Source organism: Crocodylus siamensis, chromosome 13 (genome assembly GCF_052110815.1).
Source record: "Crocodylus siamensis isolate JL-2025a chromosome 13, ASM5211081v1, whole genome shotgun sequence".
Lineage (NCBI taxonomy): Eukaryota > Metazoa > Chordata > Crocodylia > Crocodylidae > Crocodylus > Crocodylus siamensis.
Window position 1 is genome coordinate 8,495,594 of NC_143407.1, and position 14,530 is coordinate 8,510,123.

The window sequence follows — 14,530 nt, forward strand, 5'->3', positions numbered from 1 at the left end:
AGACTTTTCACTTCTTATCATAAACTGTTTGGCACTGGACCTGTGTGCTCTTTAGCACCTATTGCATCCCAGCTGAGAAGCTGCCTTCCAGTGACAAGTAAAGTGACTGTTGCATGCATGCCTGGTAAAATGCTCTGGGTTTTTTTTGGCAAAAAAGGATGGAGTGTAAATATAAGATGTACAATTCTACCTTTTTAAAGTAGATCTTCCTTCCTACTTTTTACCCAGACTTGATTGGAAGTGAACATTGTTTCATGGATCACAGTCCTTTGAATGGTCTGACATCAGTTACCGTGTTTGATCCCCTTGGAATTCAGGGAAGATAGTAATTCTCCTGAATAGCATCTCTGGATCTCAGGTGGATTCTGCAAGATTTTGAACTGTGCCCTTTGCTAGCTGGGTGCAGGAGAGCTGAATAAATAGCAGTTCTGCCGTAGGGGGAGCAGGTGAATAGGGGGATTGGTAATGGGGGATGTAAAGCCTTTCACCTCTAAAATCAGTTTTAAAACAGTCTAGACACACAATGATTGAAAGTGCTTACCAACTGCTGGCCCATATGAAATTAATTTGGGAGGCTCCGTTCATTTCTAAATGGATGGCATCCATGCCTCAAAATCCATCACTGTTGGCACTAATTCCCGCCCCCCCCCCTTTTTAAAGTCCTAACAGAGGGGCCAAGGACTGAGATGACCATGGAGTTGAATTCCTCTCTCAGTCCTATTAATGACTGATTTAAATCAGGTTAAGACTCGCAAGTGACCAGTGTAGAAAAACCTGCATCTTGCATACTCTGTGGAAAAAAAAGACTTTTAGCCCTAGGCTGCAAATCTAGCACTTGTCACTAGCATACTTAGGCATTAAAATATACCGAGCAAAATATTTCTGCTTCAGTGGCTCAAAAGTACCTTGTCTTTGACCGTGACATTGTCTTTTTGCCTTTCAAATAATACAATAACAGCTTTCCACCTCAGACTGCTGGAGAAGATATTAACCTTAACAGAAGAAAATTCTGCAGTGGCATTTACGTATCACCCTTTTCCTGCGATGTAAATATTGTCTCTCATTTGACTCTAGGATGACATTGCACAAAGGTGTTCTTGCCTTCAGCACTTGTCAAATCCTCTTTCAGTAAGCAGGGGAGCTCACTGCACCTTACGCTGGAGGTAGCAAGTGCCTAAAATAGCTGTGATAACCATAGGAAGTGCACAAAACCACAAAGCTCCCACAAAGTCAGTGAAGAGCTGATGCTAAGCCAGCTATTAGTCAAATAGAACTAGCTGTTTTGGGCAACTTCGTGTTCGTGCTTTTTCAACGTGCTTTACTAAGTCCAGTAATAGGCTGCGCCTCAAACACAGGCACCCTGTGCCTCAAACACAACAGAGCATACAAGGTAAAATCCAAAGCACTGCAGCCTGAGAAATAAACCTTGAAGCCGAAGTAAGTGAAAACCAGAAATGAACCCTTCCTAGAGCCCACAACCAAGCAGCCAACATGTTCCCCACAGTAGGGAATAGGAAGAAAACACAAATGTCTGGAGCCTTTTGCCAAGAAGGGTACCACAGACCTTTGATGTAGAAGGCCTTGACTGCTTTTTCTCGGAGTGATGCCTTGGGAGAGCGAGCAGTTCCAACCCCATTGCTCTTAATTGTGGAGACCAGATCCAGGGCGGTGGATGGGTCCGCGGGAACACTGGCCTTGTGTTTCCCTGTGTGAGTGATGGCACACAGAGAGTTAAAGCTGCTTTTGGATAAGTCTGACCCACTACGTGGCCCTTGGGAAATAACTTAGTCCCTCTGTGCCTCCCTTTCCTCAGCTGTAAATGGGAATAATACTGACCCACCTTCCCTGGATAATATGAAGACTGCTCTGAAGATAAGTTTGCAAACACTAGAGCCTGAAACCGCTCTGGGGCACAGTCCGGACCACTTGCTGTAAGCTCCTACCCGGTCCTCTGCATGAAAGAGGGACTTTTGTGCACTTTACATTTCATTCCCCCTTGCTTTCCCAATATCCATTCTTGCCTTGCTTGGTTCTTTAGTGATTTACACTGCAGGGATATAGCTGCCCTGGTAATTAAGCCAGACCACAGTTTGAGACCTGCTTGTTATTCATAGTTTTCAATCTTATTCCCACCTACTGCTTCCAGCATCCTGAACAGGACTGTGCATACAGAGCTGTTAAATAGTAGGTAGTCCATTTTAAAAATGTCTTGGGTAGTAGTTGCATTTTCAGTGGCTTTTGGTTTCTAGTTTCCTATATCGATAAAAGCTTTTTGAACAAACAGACCTCAGACCACTAGTGGGAGAGACAGTAACTAATAGCTGCCTAGGATCAGAGCGTGGGTGGGGAAGAGCATGAATGCCCTTGACAAGAATTCTTTTTTTTTCTCCGACCTTTTAAAAGATAACCTTATCTTTTAAATGAAAAACACACTTTGCAGAAATCCACCAAACAAACTGAATACTGAGGCCTACTAGGCCTGTTTCAACTCCTTGGCTCTTGGTGGGCCCAGACAAGCTAGCTTCCACCTGGACTACAAAGTTATAGGAAAAGGAGTGCCCTCTCTTTGCTGTGTCGGGTGAAGCCTCATTGTGGCTTGGTGGAGAAGGCAGGAAGGGTCCTGAGACAGTGTAGCTGAATCATCTAGCTTTCCCTGGTCCCTGGCGTATTCCCACCAAAAGTGGCATATCTGTCGCATAGGGCAGGGGCTGGCAACCTGTGATCCCTGGGCTGGATTCAGCCTGCAAAGAGGTTGGATGCAGTCTGGAAAGGTCCAGCCCAGCCAGGGGTGGCACACAGCTGTGCTGAGCTGCCCGTCCCCATCACAGTAGCCTCCTCAACCGCCTTCCCTGCTGCCCTCTGCCTATGCTCATCCTCGCTATGTTGGGGCCAGATATCTGCAGCGAGGATAAGCCAGCCAGTTTGAACGTTGCAGCTGGCAACAGAACTTGAGACATGGAACTAGAACATAAAACTCAGCTCCTATTTCTTGCTCTGGTAGTGTTTCTTGTTTCTCATAGACTTGTTTTTCTGCTTTCACCTTTTCTATGACCAGTTGAGTTGGCTCTAAATTACACAATAGCCTTTTGTGTTCTGGTGGGTGGAAGTAAAATACAAAGGGAATCGGGTTGCAAAATAAGGATTTGTTCAACATCCAGAAGGTGGAGCTTCCAACTGCAAGGGGGGCGCTGAAATGCTGTAAAATCCCCCAACTTCTGTGTTGCTGCTAAACTTTCTTCCCTGATGTGCTATTATTTGCTTAGGGTTTAGTCTTGGGAAACACCCTGGCAGCAGAGCAGGGTTTGTGTTCCAGACTTTCGAGCACTGCACCACTGGCATTTAAAGGTTACCGAGCTTCCAGGCAATGAACTAGAAATAGCAAAACAACTCCTCAACAAGACTGCATCAAGCCTGCCGAGATTCCCCCTTTATCCTTTCAGATTTACCAGTGGACTGTTTTGTGAGTCTCCTTCTGGTGACGAACAGGCTGCAGCAGGTGCATTGTAAGATGCAAGCATACAATCATGGAAAATTAGGCTTGAAGGGATCTTGGGAGTCGCACCTAGTCCAACCCCCTACTCAAAGCAGGACCAGTGCCAACTAGATCATCCCGGCCGAGGCTTTTTCTAGCTGGGTTTTGAAAACCATCAAGGATGGAGCTGCCACCACCTCTCTGGAGAGCCTGTTCCAGTGTTTTACTGCCTTCCTCGTGAGAAAATATCTTCTTCCTAATATTCAACCTAAACTTCCCTTGCTGCAGCTGGAGACCTGTTGCTCCTTGTTCTGTCATCTGCCACCACTGAGAACAGTCCAGCTTCATCCTCTTTTGAACCCCCTGTAGGAAGTTGAAGGCTGCTATTAAATCCTCTCTCAGTTTCCTCTTCTCTAGACTAAATAAGCCCAGTTCCCCCAGCCTTTCCTCACAAGTCCCGTCCCCCAACCACTGAACCATTTTCATTGCCCTCTGCTGGACTCGCTCCAATTTGTCCACATCCTGTCTGTAGTGGGGACCCAAAACTGAACACACTACTCCAGTTGTGGCCTCACCAATGCTGAATAGAGGGGACTAATCCCTTCCCTTAGTCTGGGGCCTTCATGTTATTTGAGTTTCTCAACACTGAAGGGAGAGAGTCACTCCAGAGAGTGTCAAAATGAGTATAATTTAATGTGGGGGTAAGGGCAAAGGGTGAAGAAACCTCAGTGACGTAGCTTCTGCAAGGATGCAACTTTGTTTTCTGTTTGGAAATCATGGCTTCCGCTGCAGGAAGGATTCAAACTGGCTTTCTAAATCCTTGGGTTTTTGTCATTCTGCGGTCACTGCTACCAGTGACTATACAAGTGTAGTTAACCCAACGTGCCGATGCCAGCCTGATGTCTTAGGCAGATGCTTTTGCTCTTTTGGTTCAATCGAACCACTTTCAAAGGGAATTATCTAAACAAAGAAGCATTCATAGACATCAGTATTCTTCCACTTGAGGAAAAATACCATACTAACTGCAGCGCTTTAAATTTGCACCGTAATCTTCTACAGAGATAACTCTTTCTTCATGCCGTCTTGCTATTAGTCAGCTGTGTAGGCAGATGAAAAGGCCGGTCTACAAGCCACTTTGATCTCTGTCCAGTGTAGCTCTCTCAGCAATTGCTTCCTCAAAGCCAATGCTATGAAACGCAGACTTCAGTTTTTATAGGACCGTAGGGAAATAGGGCTGGAAGGGGCCTCGCAAGACTCCTGCTCAAGGCAAGACCATCCCTGACTAAACCATCCCAGCCATTCTGCTCTTGAAAATTTCCAGGGGTGTAGATAAGTTTTAAAAAAATCTCTCTTTAAGTACAAAGCTACTCTGAAATTTCTGAAATGTACTTCTGGTTCTAATAATCGTGAAGCTGGGTTTTTTTCGTTGCAGGCTACAAATAACCCCCGTGATTTCAGCCTGGCAGAGCTCTCCAACCGGAGGCTCGGAGCAGCCAGTGAATGTTCACAGGGTGGAGCTGGGGCTACCTTAACTCCCAGGCCTGTAGGTATAATACTTCGCTCTTACAGGCAACAGAATTGCTTTGCTGTTGGAGAGGTGTAGCAGAGACTAGCGCTGATTGATGCTCTCTGCCTGTGTGACCTGAAGTCACTGATTTATTTATTTATTAGGGGGGTTTTTTGGTTTTTTTTTTTAGTTTCCCATTGTAATATCAGGCTAGTTTTACAAGCCTATTTGTCTGGGGTGCTGTGGATTGGTTAATGGTGTGTAAAGCACTTTAAAGTTGGAGAGAACTCTGTAAGTGATAAGATTATCAATTCAGCATGGTTTTTCCATCTTCTGAACAACTAATTGGGTTTAATTCTAAAAGGATTGGTACTAATTAGGCTAATGTGATGTCAGGCAGATTAATGCTATATATTAGAGGGTATCTAATACTAATTAGTCTAATCTAATCCTACTTAAATGTGTTTCTGTTCCTTGTCCCCAGCCTGAAATGTCTAAATCTTGTGCTGCGCAAGACTGTATATGCTTAGTGGGCAGCTCGCTGCACAGTCATGCAGAAAGCCTAGTATAGTGAACTGTGCCTTGAATTCCTCTTTCTATGTATTGTGGATCTTCCGGACTGTAGCTCTTCCCCTCTCTGCAGGTTTTCTGGTCTCCTGCCCAGTTTTATTTCCTTCCAAAACTATTTTTAGTTTCAAACTCAGACATTTACCCAAGTTTGCTATCTTTAAACCTTCCGCTGCCATTTTCCTTGAAGGTTTGTCTGCGTTTAGAAGCCATTGATCTTTCCCTTTATTTGTGCTGGAGCTTCTTGCCAAGTGAATGCAATTCTTGGCTCCTGAGATGATGGGGTTTAATATGAGGGCAAGTGTCCTATCCCTGAGACAGATGATTGAAGAGTGGTTTCGCGAAGGAAATGGTGGAAGTCCTGTTACACAGCACGCTTAAGACAAGTTACCGAGGTGTATGCTACCTATCCCGGGTAGCACTGTGTTTGACCAAACGTGTCTCCTCCATCTCTGTGTTTGATTAGCTGATAAAGGTATTTAAATTGTGTCTCTTTCCATTAAGGCAGAAACTCTTCATCTTGTCCTGTATGCTGGCTACTGTTAAGACAAGGCTGGTCCTCTGCAGCGTCTACCTAATGCAACAGTTTTCCTACAACTCTCATTATTTTCACCCCTTTTCAGATTTCGACTTTTCCCTCCCTCGTGCTTTAACTCTCTTCCATCCACTGTTGCATACTTGTGGTAGACATGGTGGGTAATACAGTTATATGCATCAGCCAGTACATGGCACCACAATACGATTTAAGTAAAATCTTACCTGTCACAGCGTACATTAGTGATTCTCAACTGGGGTGCTGAAAGGTTAGCAGTGTTAGGTACACAAAAGTAATCCTCAAGATAAACCCAGATTTCAAATAGAAATCCACAGTGTTAAAAGTATTCTGTCGTCTTATGGTTCTTCTGAGTTTTTTTGCAGCAGAAGAATCACTATATTGTTTTTCTGTAGTCAAAAATCAATTAAAAACTAAGAGCGGGTGTTTTCTGAGGGGTGCCTTGAGTCTATAAAGGTTGAGAACGACTGGTGCATTCTCAAATTTAATAATCGTAGTTATAAATGTATGAATGGATGCAAGTAGTGCATTTAGATATAGATGCTAATTTCTAACATACATTACGGTTACTGAATAGCAGTGGTTGAAGAAGCTGAAACAAATTTTTTTTTTTTTTCCGGTTTGGCTTCTTGCACCTCTGGGAACAAAATAATGGGAAACGACAGATCTGGTGAACAGAAGGAGATCAGCTTTATGGCTTCGTATGTCCTGTGCTGCTGCTATCCAAGCACAGGAAATACTTGCTCACGTGCAATCAATGCTGCCAGACGACTACAACCGTAAACATTGATTTCCAAATTCATTATTTATTGTTATAGCCTGGCTTCAGGCCAGCAGTCCGCTTTGGCTGATGTCCCTCTCGCAGTAAGTAGGTTTTCTGGCCTCTAGACATATTCACAGACATGAGTTCTGGGAGTAATGAAATCCTCTTTCGATATCCTTTTTAAAGTTCGTGAGGGGGAAGAGAGGTAGATGCTCCTTTTTCCTCTCTGTCAAAACATCCGAACAAATATGACTGAAAAGTATCACAGCTAAAACGCTGGGAGTTCAGAAACTGCCCAAGAAGTAAGGGATTTTCCCAGAGAACTGGCTCTTACCGTTCAAATCAAGGTAAGTCACAGTGGTTTAAGAAGAATTTAAAGTCATCTAGGCAGTGTTTTAACTGTTAGCTTGTTTTGCTAGTTTGTCGTTAAGAAGAGCTACTCTGACTCGCCTGCTTCCTTCCTCAGTCCAGGACTTGGCATTGTAGTGTCGTTACAGGCACTTCCGTACTGAAAGAAAGTAGTGATTCGGAGGCAAGTTCAGAAAACTGGGAAGTGTTTCAGGGCTGGAAGTGACAAGGGAGGCGAAGTTGGTTACGGACCTCAGTGGGCTGAAAAAGGACATCTGCTAACAGGCCTCATTTTCGAAGGATATTTTGGCAGCCCCAGTGCTTGAACCAGGTAAAACGGACTGGACAAAGCCCAGAAGACAGATTGTAGGGAATGGTCCTCCAAAGGTCAATGGGGCGCAGATGACATTGGGCATTTTAGTTAGAAATGAAAAGCCTTACTATGTGCTGCATCTCCAATTTCCTATTGCTGCAGCTGAGCGTGAAATTGGAGTCCAGCCACTTGCCCGGTTTTGGTGCATGTTGGTGGTTAAGCTTTAGCCTGTGTGCTGCAGGTGAACTTTACTTCTCTTGATTTTCTGATGCTTGGGGGGGAGGAGGGCAACAATATGTACCACTACCCTTGTATGGGCACGTGGAGAATGTGAGTTGCTTTTGTGACTCGGCAGCAGCAAGGCTCCTAAAGGAGAGAAAGGGGCTGGGTTCAGTTTGTTCTTGCTGGTTGTAATCCTAGCAGATTAAAGAAGAGGGTTGTTTGAGCATTGTTGATTGCCCTCTGTTAAAGAGCTCTGGAAAGAGAAAATGCCATATCCCATCCAGTCCATTTTCTCTACAGCAACAACTTGCTTCCATTTACTCTTTATCCAAACCAGCAACCCATGCTGCCAAAAATTTTACTGCTGCTCAGCATGAATGGAGAGAGACTGACAGCAAACATCTGTTCAAATTGTGTCCAGTCTCACAGGTCCTTCCCTTCCTTGAAAAGGACCAAAACTTTTTTTTGGACATGTGCGAAATCCCTGGAGCTGTGCTACTGCCCCCACCCACCCCCTGCTTTTACAGGTACCTCTCTAGCCTAGCGCACACTTTTCCCCTTTAAATTAATTTTTAATTTGAGTATAGCTTCGTCTGAGAGTCCTCTAACCATTCACAAGGAATCACTTTATCCTCATCGGGGCGCTCAGAGGTGGGCATTGCTGACTTCATTATACAGATGGGGAATTTACAGAAAAGTGATTTGCTGGTAAGAATACTCTGGAGTTGGGACTAAACATCCCTATTTCCTTAGAGACGCACAGTTCTTGCTCGTGACCAGGAATCTGGGTTTTCTGTTGGCTGTGGAAAAACACAGATGTTCTTATTTGAAGGAGAAAAATGTAGATATTCTCCTTTAAAGGAAAAAAAAATGTGGATTTTCCTCTTCAAAGGAGAAGACCACTAGAAACTGCAGGTTTCCCCTTGCAGGCTGACAGCCTTCTAGCCTGCAAGGAGCTGCTGGAGGCTGGGGGGGAGTCAGGGAAGGGCAAATGGAGGCCGGGGATGCCACGTGCATGTGTGCACATATACGCATGTGGCCGGCATGCAGCCAGGGAGGGTGGTGGGAGCAGCTCCAGTAGCTAGATGCCAGTAAGTCTGTGGGGGGGGGGGGGGGGGGGGCAGGAGTTGGAGGATCAGGGCTTGGGGGCTGTCTCGGGGGCTGTTTGTGTGGCAGAGGTGTATGGAGGGGATGAAGTCTGTGTGAGACTTTCTCGGGGCATCCATGTTCTGCCTCGAAGCACCAGTCTAGCTGTGCGTGCCACTAGGAGGTTTGGATGGTGATCCACCGACTCATTCTTCATTCACTTAATGGTGTGCATGTCTCCCTATTTACCGTTGCTTTTGCTCTTATGTTGTGACACAAAACAGTTAGTGTCCTGGTGTGGTTGCAGTCATGAGTTCAAGCCCTGCCTCCAGACTTATTCTCTAGTCTGCTCTCAAGTGAACTCAGCTGTAAATGGATACCAAGCCATTTAGTGTGGGGAATCAGATAGCTGGATATGACTTTCACCACATCGCTCCCATGTGTGCTGTTGGCTACACAAACTGGCATGCCGTAAGCACGCTAGCCCAAATGGCTACTAAGCTTGGAAAATCTTTGACTTGTTGCTGAGTCATTCCCATCCCTCCCTCCTGCAGACCTCCGAACCTAAAGGTTCCAGATCTGCTGTGGCTGGTAACTGGAATAGTTTACACTGAGGGCTCTTCTGCACCGTCTTGCTGGACTGCCTGTGATCATCTCTGTCTGCTCCGTCAGGACTTCCTGTGGCCTCTCCACTCGCATGAATACAAAGCAGATATTTAATCAGGCTGTATATAATATCTTGCACAGTGTCTGGGTTTGAAGCCTTCAGCTCTGCACTGGCTGTGGTGGTGATGCTGATCATTGTCTGATAAGCCTGTTTTATCTCTGCAGTGCTCTGATGCAAGCCAATATGGCTGTTCGAATATACTGGTTGAGAGCAGCATGTTTCAAGTGGGGAAGTCTAGCGTAGGACTGGGTTGATTTGGGTTCTGTTCCTTGCTGTGCCCCTGTGAGTAAGCCACTTGTCCCTCTGTGCCTCCGCCTCCACATCTGTGCAGTGAGGCTCTTTGACTTGGGTTGCAAAGGTTTGCAAAGTGCTCTTCAGTCCACTATGATGTTCTCTGTACCTATCCCAGAGGATATGACTGCTACAGCTCTTGGGAGACTTGGTCTCTTTGTTCAAGCCACAGAGGCTCGCATGTCTCTCTCGCGGTCCTGGGTTCAATTACTTGTGATAACCGAGGTGATAGCCATGACCCTTAGCTCTGTCCCTGTACAGATGTGTGAAATTTCACTGTATACATTTCTCCCATGGACCTGTTGCTTGTAGCGCACCACACACACTGGAAGCTGTAACTCGGTACACTTCAGATTTCACCGCGTGGTAACCGAGAAGCTATGCTGATCTTGGCTGCTTTCCCAGGTGTCATTAAATTAGGGTGGCTTCCAGCTCAAAGGAGCAAGTTGTCTAAAGTCAACACGCTGGCCTCGGTTGAGCCCGAGACAGTGGCAGGCGTGTTGCACCCTCACCTGTTGAGCGATAAGGAGGGTGATGCAATAATTAGTCAAGTCTGGAAAGGAAGACATCGACGTGGCAAGATAAAGTGGTAGAGTTCTCCTACGGCTCCAAAATCACCTTGGATGGAAGTGATGTAGGAACACAAGTAGGTGAGCTCATAGCTGTTCAAGTCCTGCCGTCTCTCAGCTGGAGCTACCGTCCGGGACAGCATACGGGTGTGTGGTTGCAAGGAAATGTGTAGCTGCTTCTCGGATCCTGTCCTGGCATGGTCTCCACTTTGGAAAGTAATCTGTTTTTCTGATCATCCAGTCTTCCTAGCATCCCAGTCAGCTTTACGCTACAACCCTGTTGCCACAGCCGGCCCCTCCCCTCCCCTGCCTTGCTGAGCTGCTGGCAGAGTTTGCTTAGGCCTGTCTTTGTGCCCTTCACAATGGGAGAGCCCACATGGCCAGTTCATGGTAGAGGGGACTGCAGCGTGTGACTAACGTGCGGATCCATTCCTGTCCTGGCTCACAATGGGGCCTTTCTTCTCCCCTTGCTGGGCTGCCAAGCAGAATTAGAATTAGCACGGAGGAATGTGTGAAATTAGCCTCTGGCTTAATTTGGCAGAAAATCACCGACCTTTCTGAATCCTGCTGCCATCTCGTGTGAGCCGCAGCCCGCCACTGGATCTGACGGCGTGCCTTCTGCAAAGACAGCCATTCCAGCGAGACGCTGGCCATGAAAATTCCCCTTCTGGTTCTGGTCCCGGTCTAAATGAGCTGCTACTGCAGGTTGCTGGCCTGTTTCCCCAACCCAGGGAAAACTGATTCTGCAGCTAAGTCTGGTTCATGCCCTTCCCCCAGTTTTTATTATTCCAATGCAGAACCCACAGGCTTGCACAAAAGCCAGCTGTTTTGGCAAAAGCCAAGTGCAGAGGTCTTTTCCCATCTCTGTCCCCGGCTCCTGGGCCTCTAGCAGCCTTCAACTGAGTTTTTTCAGCCTTTTGTAGGCATCACCTGACTTCTTTCCAACTATCATCTCCCAAGACCAAATAATTGTTCTTAAAGGGGCTCTGCCTCCAGAAAGAGCTGTCCTGGTGCCTGGCCCCTAGAATAACAGACCACCACATTAAAACAATTGTGTCGGGGCAGTAGCATAAATAGAGGTGGGCAGTTATCCCTGGACGTTGGCTGATCCCTGGGGCAATGGGGGCCACCACTGGGGAGTCTGCCACCACTGTGGCAGCACCAGCTGGGTGCAGGGACACTGCTTCACTGGGAGTGCGCAGCCACCACTGAATTCTCTGTTCCCGTTGCTGCTAGCAAAAAGAATTGGCACTAAGGTGGGGAGGGGGGCACAAACCCACTAGATTTAGGAAATGCAGTCCCATGGTACAGACCTTGGTAGTTACACGCCTGTGCTGAGGAGCCCGTTTGCAGTGTTAGTCCTGACATGGGGATCTGAACCAGAGCTTTCTCCAGCTGGATGGACAGAATTGGATCCTGTTTCTGAAATGCACTGTGGCTTTGGACTCCCCCAGGGCTGACTCACTATTTAATAACCTAATTAAACCAGTCTCCTCGTATATATGAGAAACATGTTTGTATCCTGGAACAGCTCCCTCAATATGTTACTGTAATTTTTGCTGCGAAGATGGGACTGGCCAGACTGAAGCCATCCAGAGCTTTGGAGTGACCTTCTTCCTAATCTTGCCATCTGAATGGAGCATCATGCAACCTTGTGAGGGAGGAGCTGCCTAAACTAGCTTCACCAAGACCTTGTACAGATTTCCATTTTTGGGAACTGAGTGTTGAATGTCCCTGTCCCTGTATGGGCTGCCCCAGGTTTGTGCACTGAGTACATTGTTCGCGATTGCTGACAGGGGAAGCAGTGGGCTTTTCTATACAAGTAGCGAGTTTCCCCTGTGAGTAAGGAAAACTTCCCTGAGATTTCCAGCAGCTGAATTCTGTCTGGCTGCCTTTTGTTTGCCTCCTCTTTAATGCACTAGGATCTCCATGCAATTTCTGCTGCTTTTGCGGACGGAAGATTGTCAACGGCTCCCCATCACCTCCTCCATAAATTGCCATCCTCTTTGCTCCTCCTAGTCTGTCCTGATACTTCTGCCAAGAGGGGCCTTGGTGCTTCTAGCTCAGCCCGATGCTTACAGATTTTGCCCCAGAAGTCTTTGTACTGCTCCTGGGTGGCCTTACCGGAATTGTTTTCATCCATTGCATGCAGACCTCGGGGCCATCAGAGATTTGAAGACAGCAGGCTGCAAGCGGCTGAGATGGAAACAGCGAAGTCTCTTGGGAGAAGGAACCGAGAGAGGAGAGATCAGCAGCTGTTGTCAGCCAAAAGGAGGGAAGAAAGAGAGCTTGGACGGATCTCTCGGTAGCAGGGTTAGGACTTGGGTTACACGCTGGGATGCTGCCCAAGGAAAGTGCTTGGCTCTGAGACTAGAATTTAAAGAGAGCGCCCCTGAAATAAGTTAAAATCCTTTACTATTGTCAAGTCTCGCCTTTTGTTTCTGACGATTTTGCTTCCTGTTCCTGCCCACTCTGGTTCTGTTGGTTTCTTATTTTTCCCAGTGCTGTAGGGGACTTCTTAAATCTCTTAAACGCCGTATTATTTTGGTTTTTCTTTTTTAAGTACTTCAAGTGTCAAAGCATATGATGATTAAAGATATTCGCACCCAGCAAGATTCTTGACTTGAGCTGCCAAGGCAAGCTGTGATGCTGAACTTGTCACAGATGTGTTGTCATATGACGGGTGCCTAGGGTAGTGGGAACATCAGGGCAGAGATAAGGAGGTTGTTTTGGAGGTAGGTTTAACTTTGCCACTAATGCATTAAAACAGCAGATGTAGAGCTCAGTTTAACAACACTGCCTTACAATCCATGGTATATACCAATGTTACAGGTTTCTGTCTTTTTCCCTAAGTTACGGATATGTGCTTGCAACCTCAGGTCATATTTAATGCGAGTTTCTCTGGGGATGGATGTCCCGTCTTGGTAAATAAATAGAAGGAAATATTAGTTCCGTGCCACTCTCTCTGCTTTCTGCAGTCTGTTTTAGAGGGCCAGTCACCATAATATTCAGATGCAGAGTGTTCCTGAAACTCTCCTTGTCCCACTTCCATTGAAATCATTGGGAATTGGCTCAGGGTCTGTAAATGAGAGTTAAGAGGAGTCAGCACATACAATGCGGAGAAGGAGTACTGTGGTTTGATGAACCGCGACTGGCCATTTTATTACCTGTTTGTCCGTATTCCCCTGTTTTGTTTTCCTCACCCATTTGCAGGTATTTATAATGAAGATAACCCTTCTTTTAAGTAGAGAGATGTTGGTTTTCAGCAGACACTTTGGGGCTTGTAGTCTGATTGTCTCTGATCTCTTCTCCGCAGGTTTACCAAAAACCTCTCCCCAGACAAAATCAACCTGAGCACGCTGAAAGGTCAAGGGCAGCTGACTAACTTGGAACTGGATGAAGAGGTGCTGCAGAATGTGTTGGAGCTGCCCACCTGGCTTGCTATCACACGAGTCTATTGTAACAAGGCTTCCATTCAGGTAAGTGGGCATGCTGCACTAATGGCATCTTTGAGACGCAATCAAGTCCACTTAGTGCCGATCACCATTTGATATAATTTGGGGCTTTCTAATAAAAGATCTCGGTGAAATGAAATTCTGGCAAGCCAAGCATTTTCTGCTCGTTGTACCCATGACACGCACTGTTTTCTTAATGGCAAAGAAATGAAGGCCTCATTCCAGATTCCCATTGTGCATGCCAACCTCTGAACCGGATAGCAATGTAAATGTGAGGCTTAATTATTTGGGGAGTGCCATTCACTGAAAATCTACTTGTGTCATAGGGCCATTCAGTAACTTACGGTTAAGGATCACATTTTCAATAATCAGGACTTCAGAAGTAGCATACCAGTTGGGTGAAATGGCATGAACAGTAAGTTGCCAGGCACCTTGCCAGCCTTAGCATCCACAGTTACCCCACTTCCTTGGATAACCACGATAACAGCATATGTGTTTGCAACTGTCCTTTTGCACACACAGCTGGGGCTCTGCATTGGGAAAAGTTTGCTCCGGGTGGTTTTTGGTGCAGGAAATCAGCTTGCTTTCAGTTAATGTTTGACAAGAGATTGTGTAACCTCAACACATGCCAGGCCCTGGATTAAGGCAAAAGTGTTTTAGCTTTCAGAAACACCTCTCTACGAATGTGTGGTTCTTCTTTGCCAAGTGATGGTTAAA

At 46.2% G+C, this 14,530-nt stretch overlaps 1 protein-coding gene across 5 annotated transcripts in view; it reads left to right on the forward strand.

Annotated features, from left to right (window-relative positions):
• The window catches only part of BLTP3A (bridge-like lipid transfer protein family member 3A), a 48,326-nt gene that overhangs the window by 9,300 nt on the left and 24,496 nt on the right, over positions 1–14,530 (forward strand). For 2 of the 5 annotated variants that reach the window (XM_090025118.1, XM_090025120.1), the window contains exon 2: positions 13,675–13,837. In XM_090025118.1, the coding sequence (XP_089881244.1) occupies positions 13,675–13,837 (163 nt within the window). Of the gene's footprint in view, positions 1–6,764; positions 6,964–7,054; positions 7,210–7,301; positions 7,542–13,674; positions 13,838–14,530 lie in introns of those variants that run through there. The other 3 variants (XM_090025119.1, XM_090025122.1, XM_090025121.1) reach the window with 3 other exon arrangements.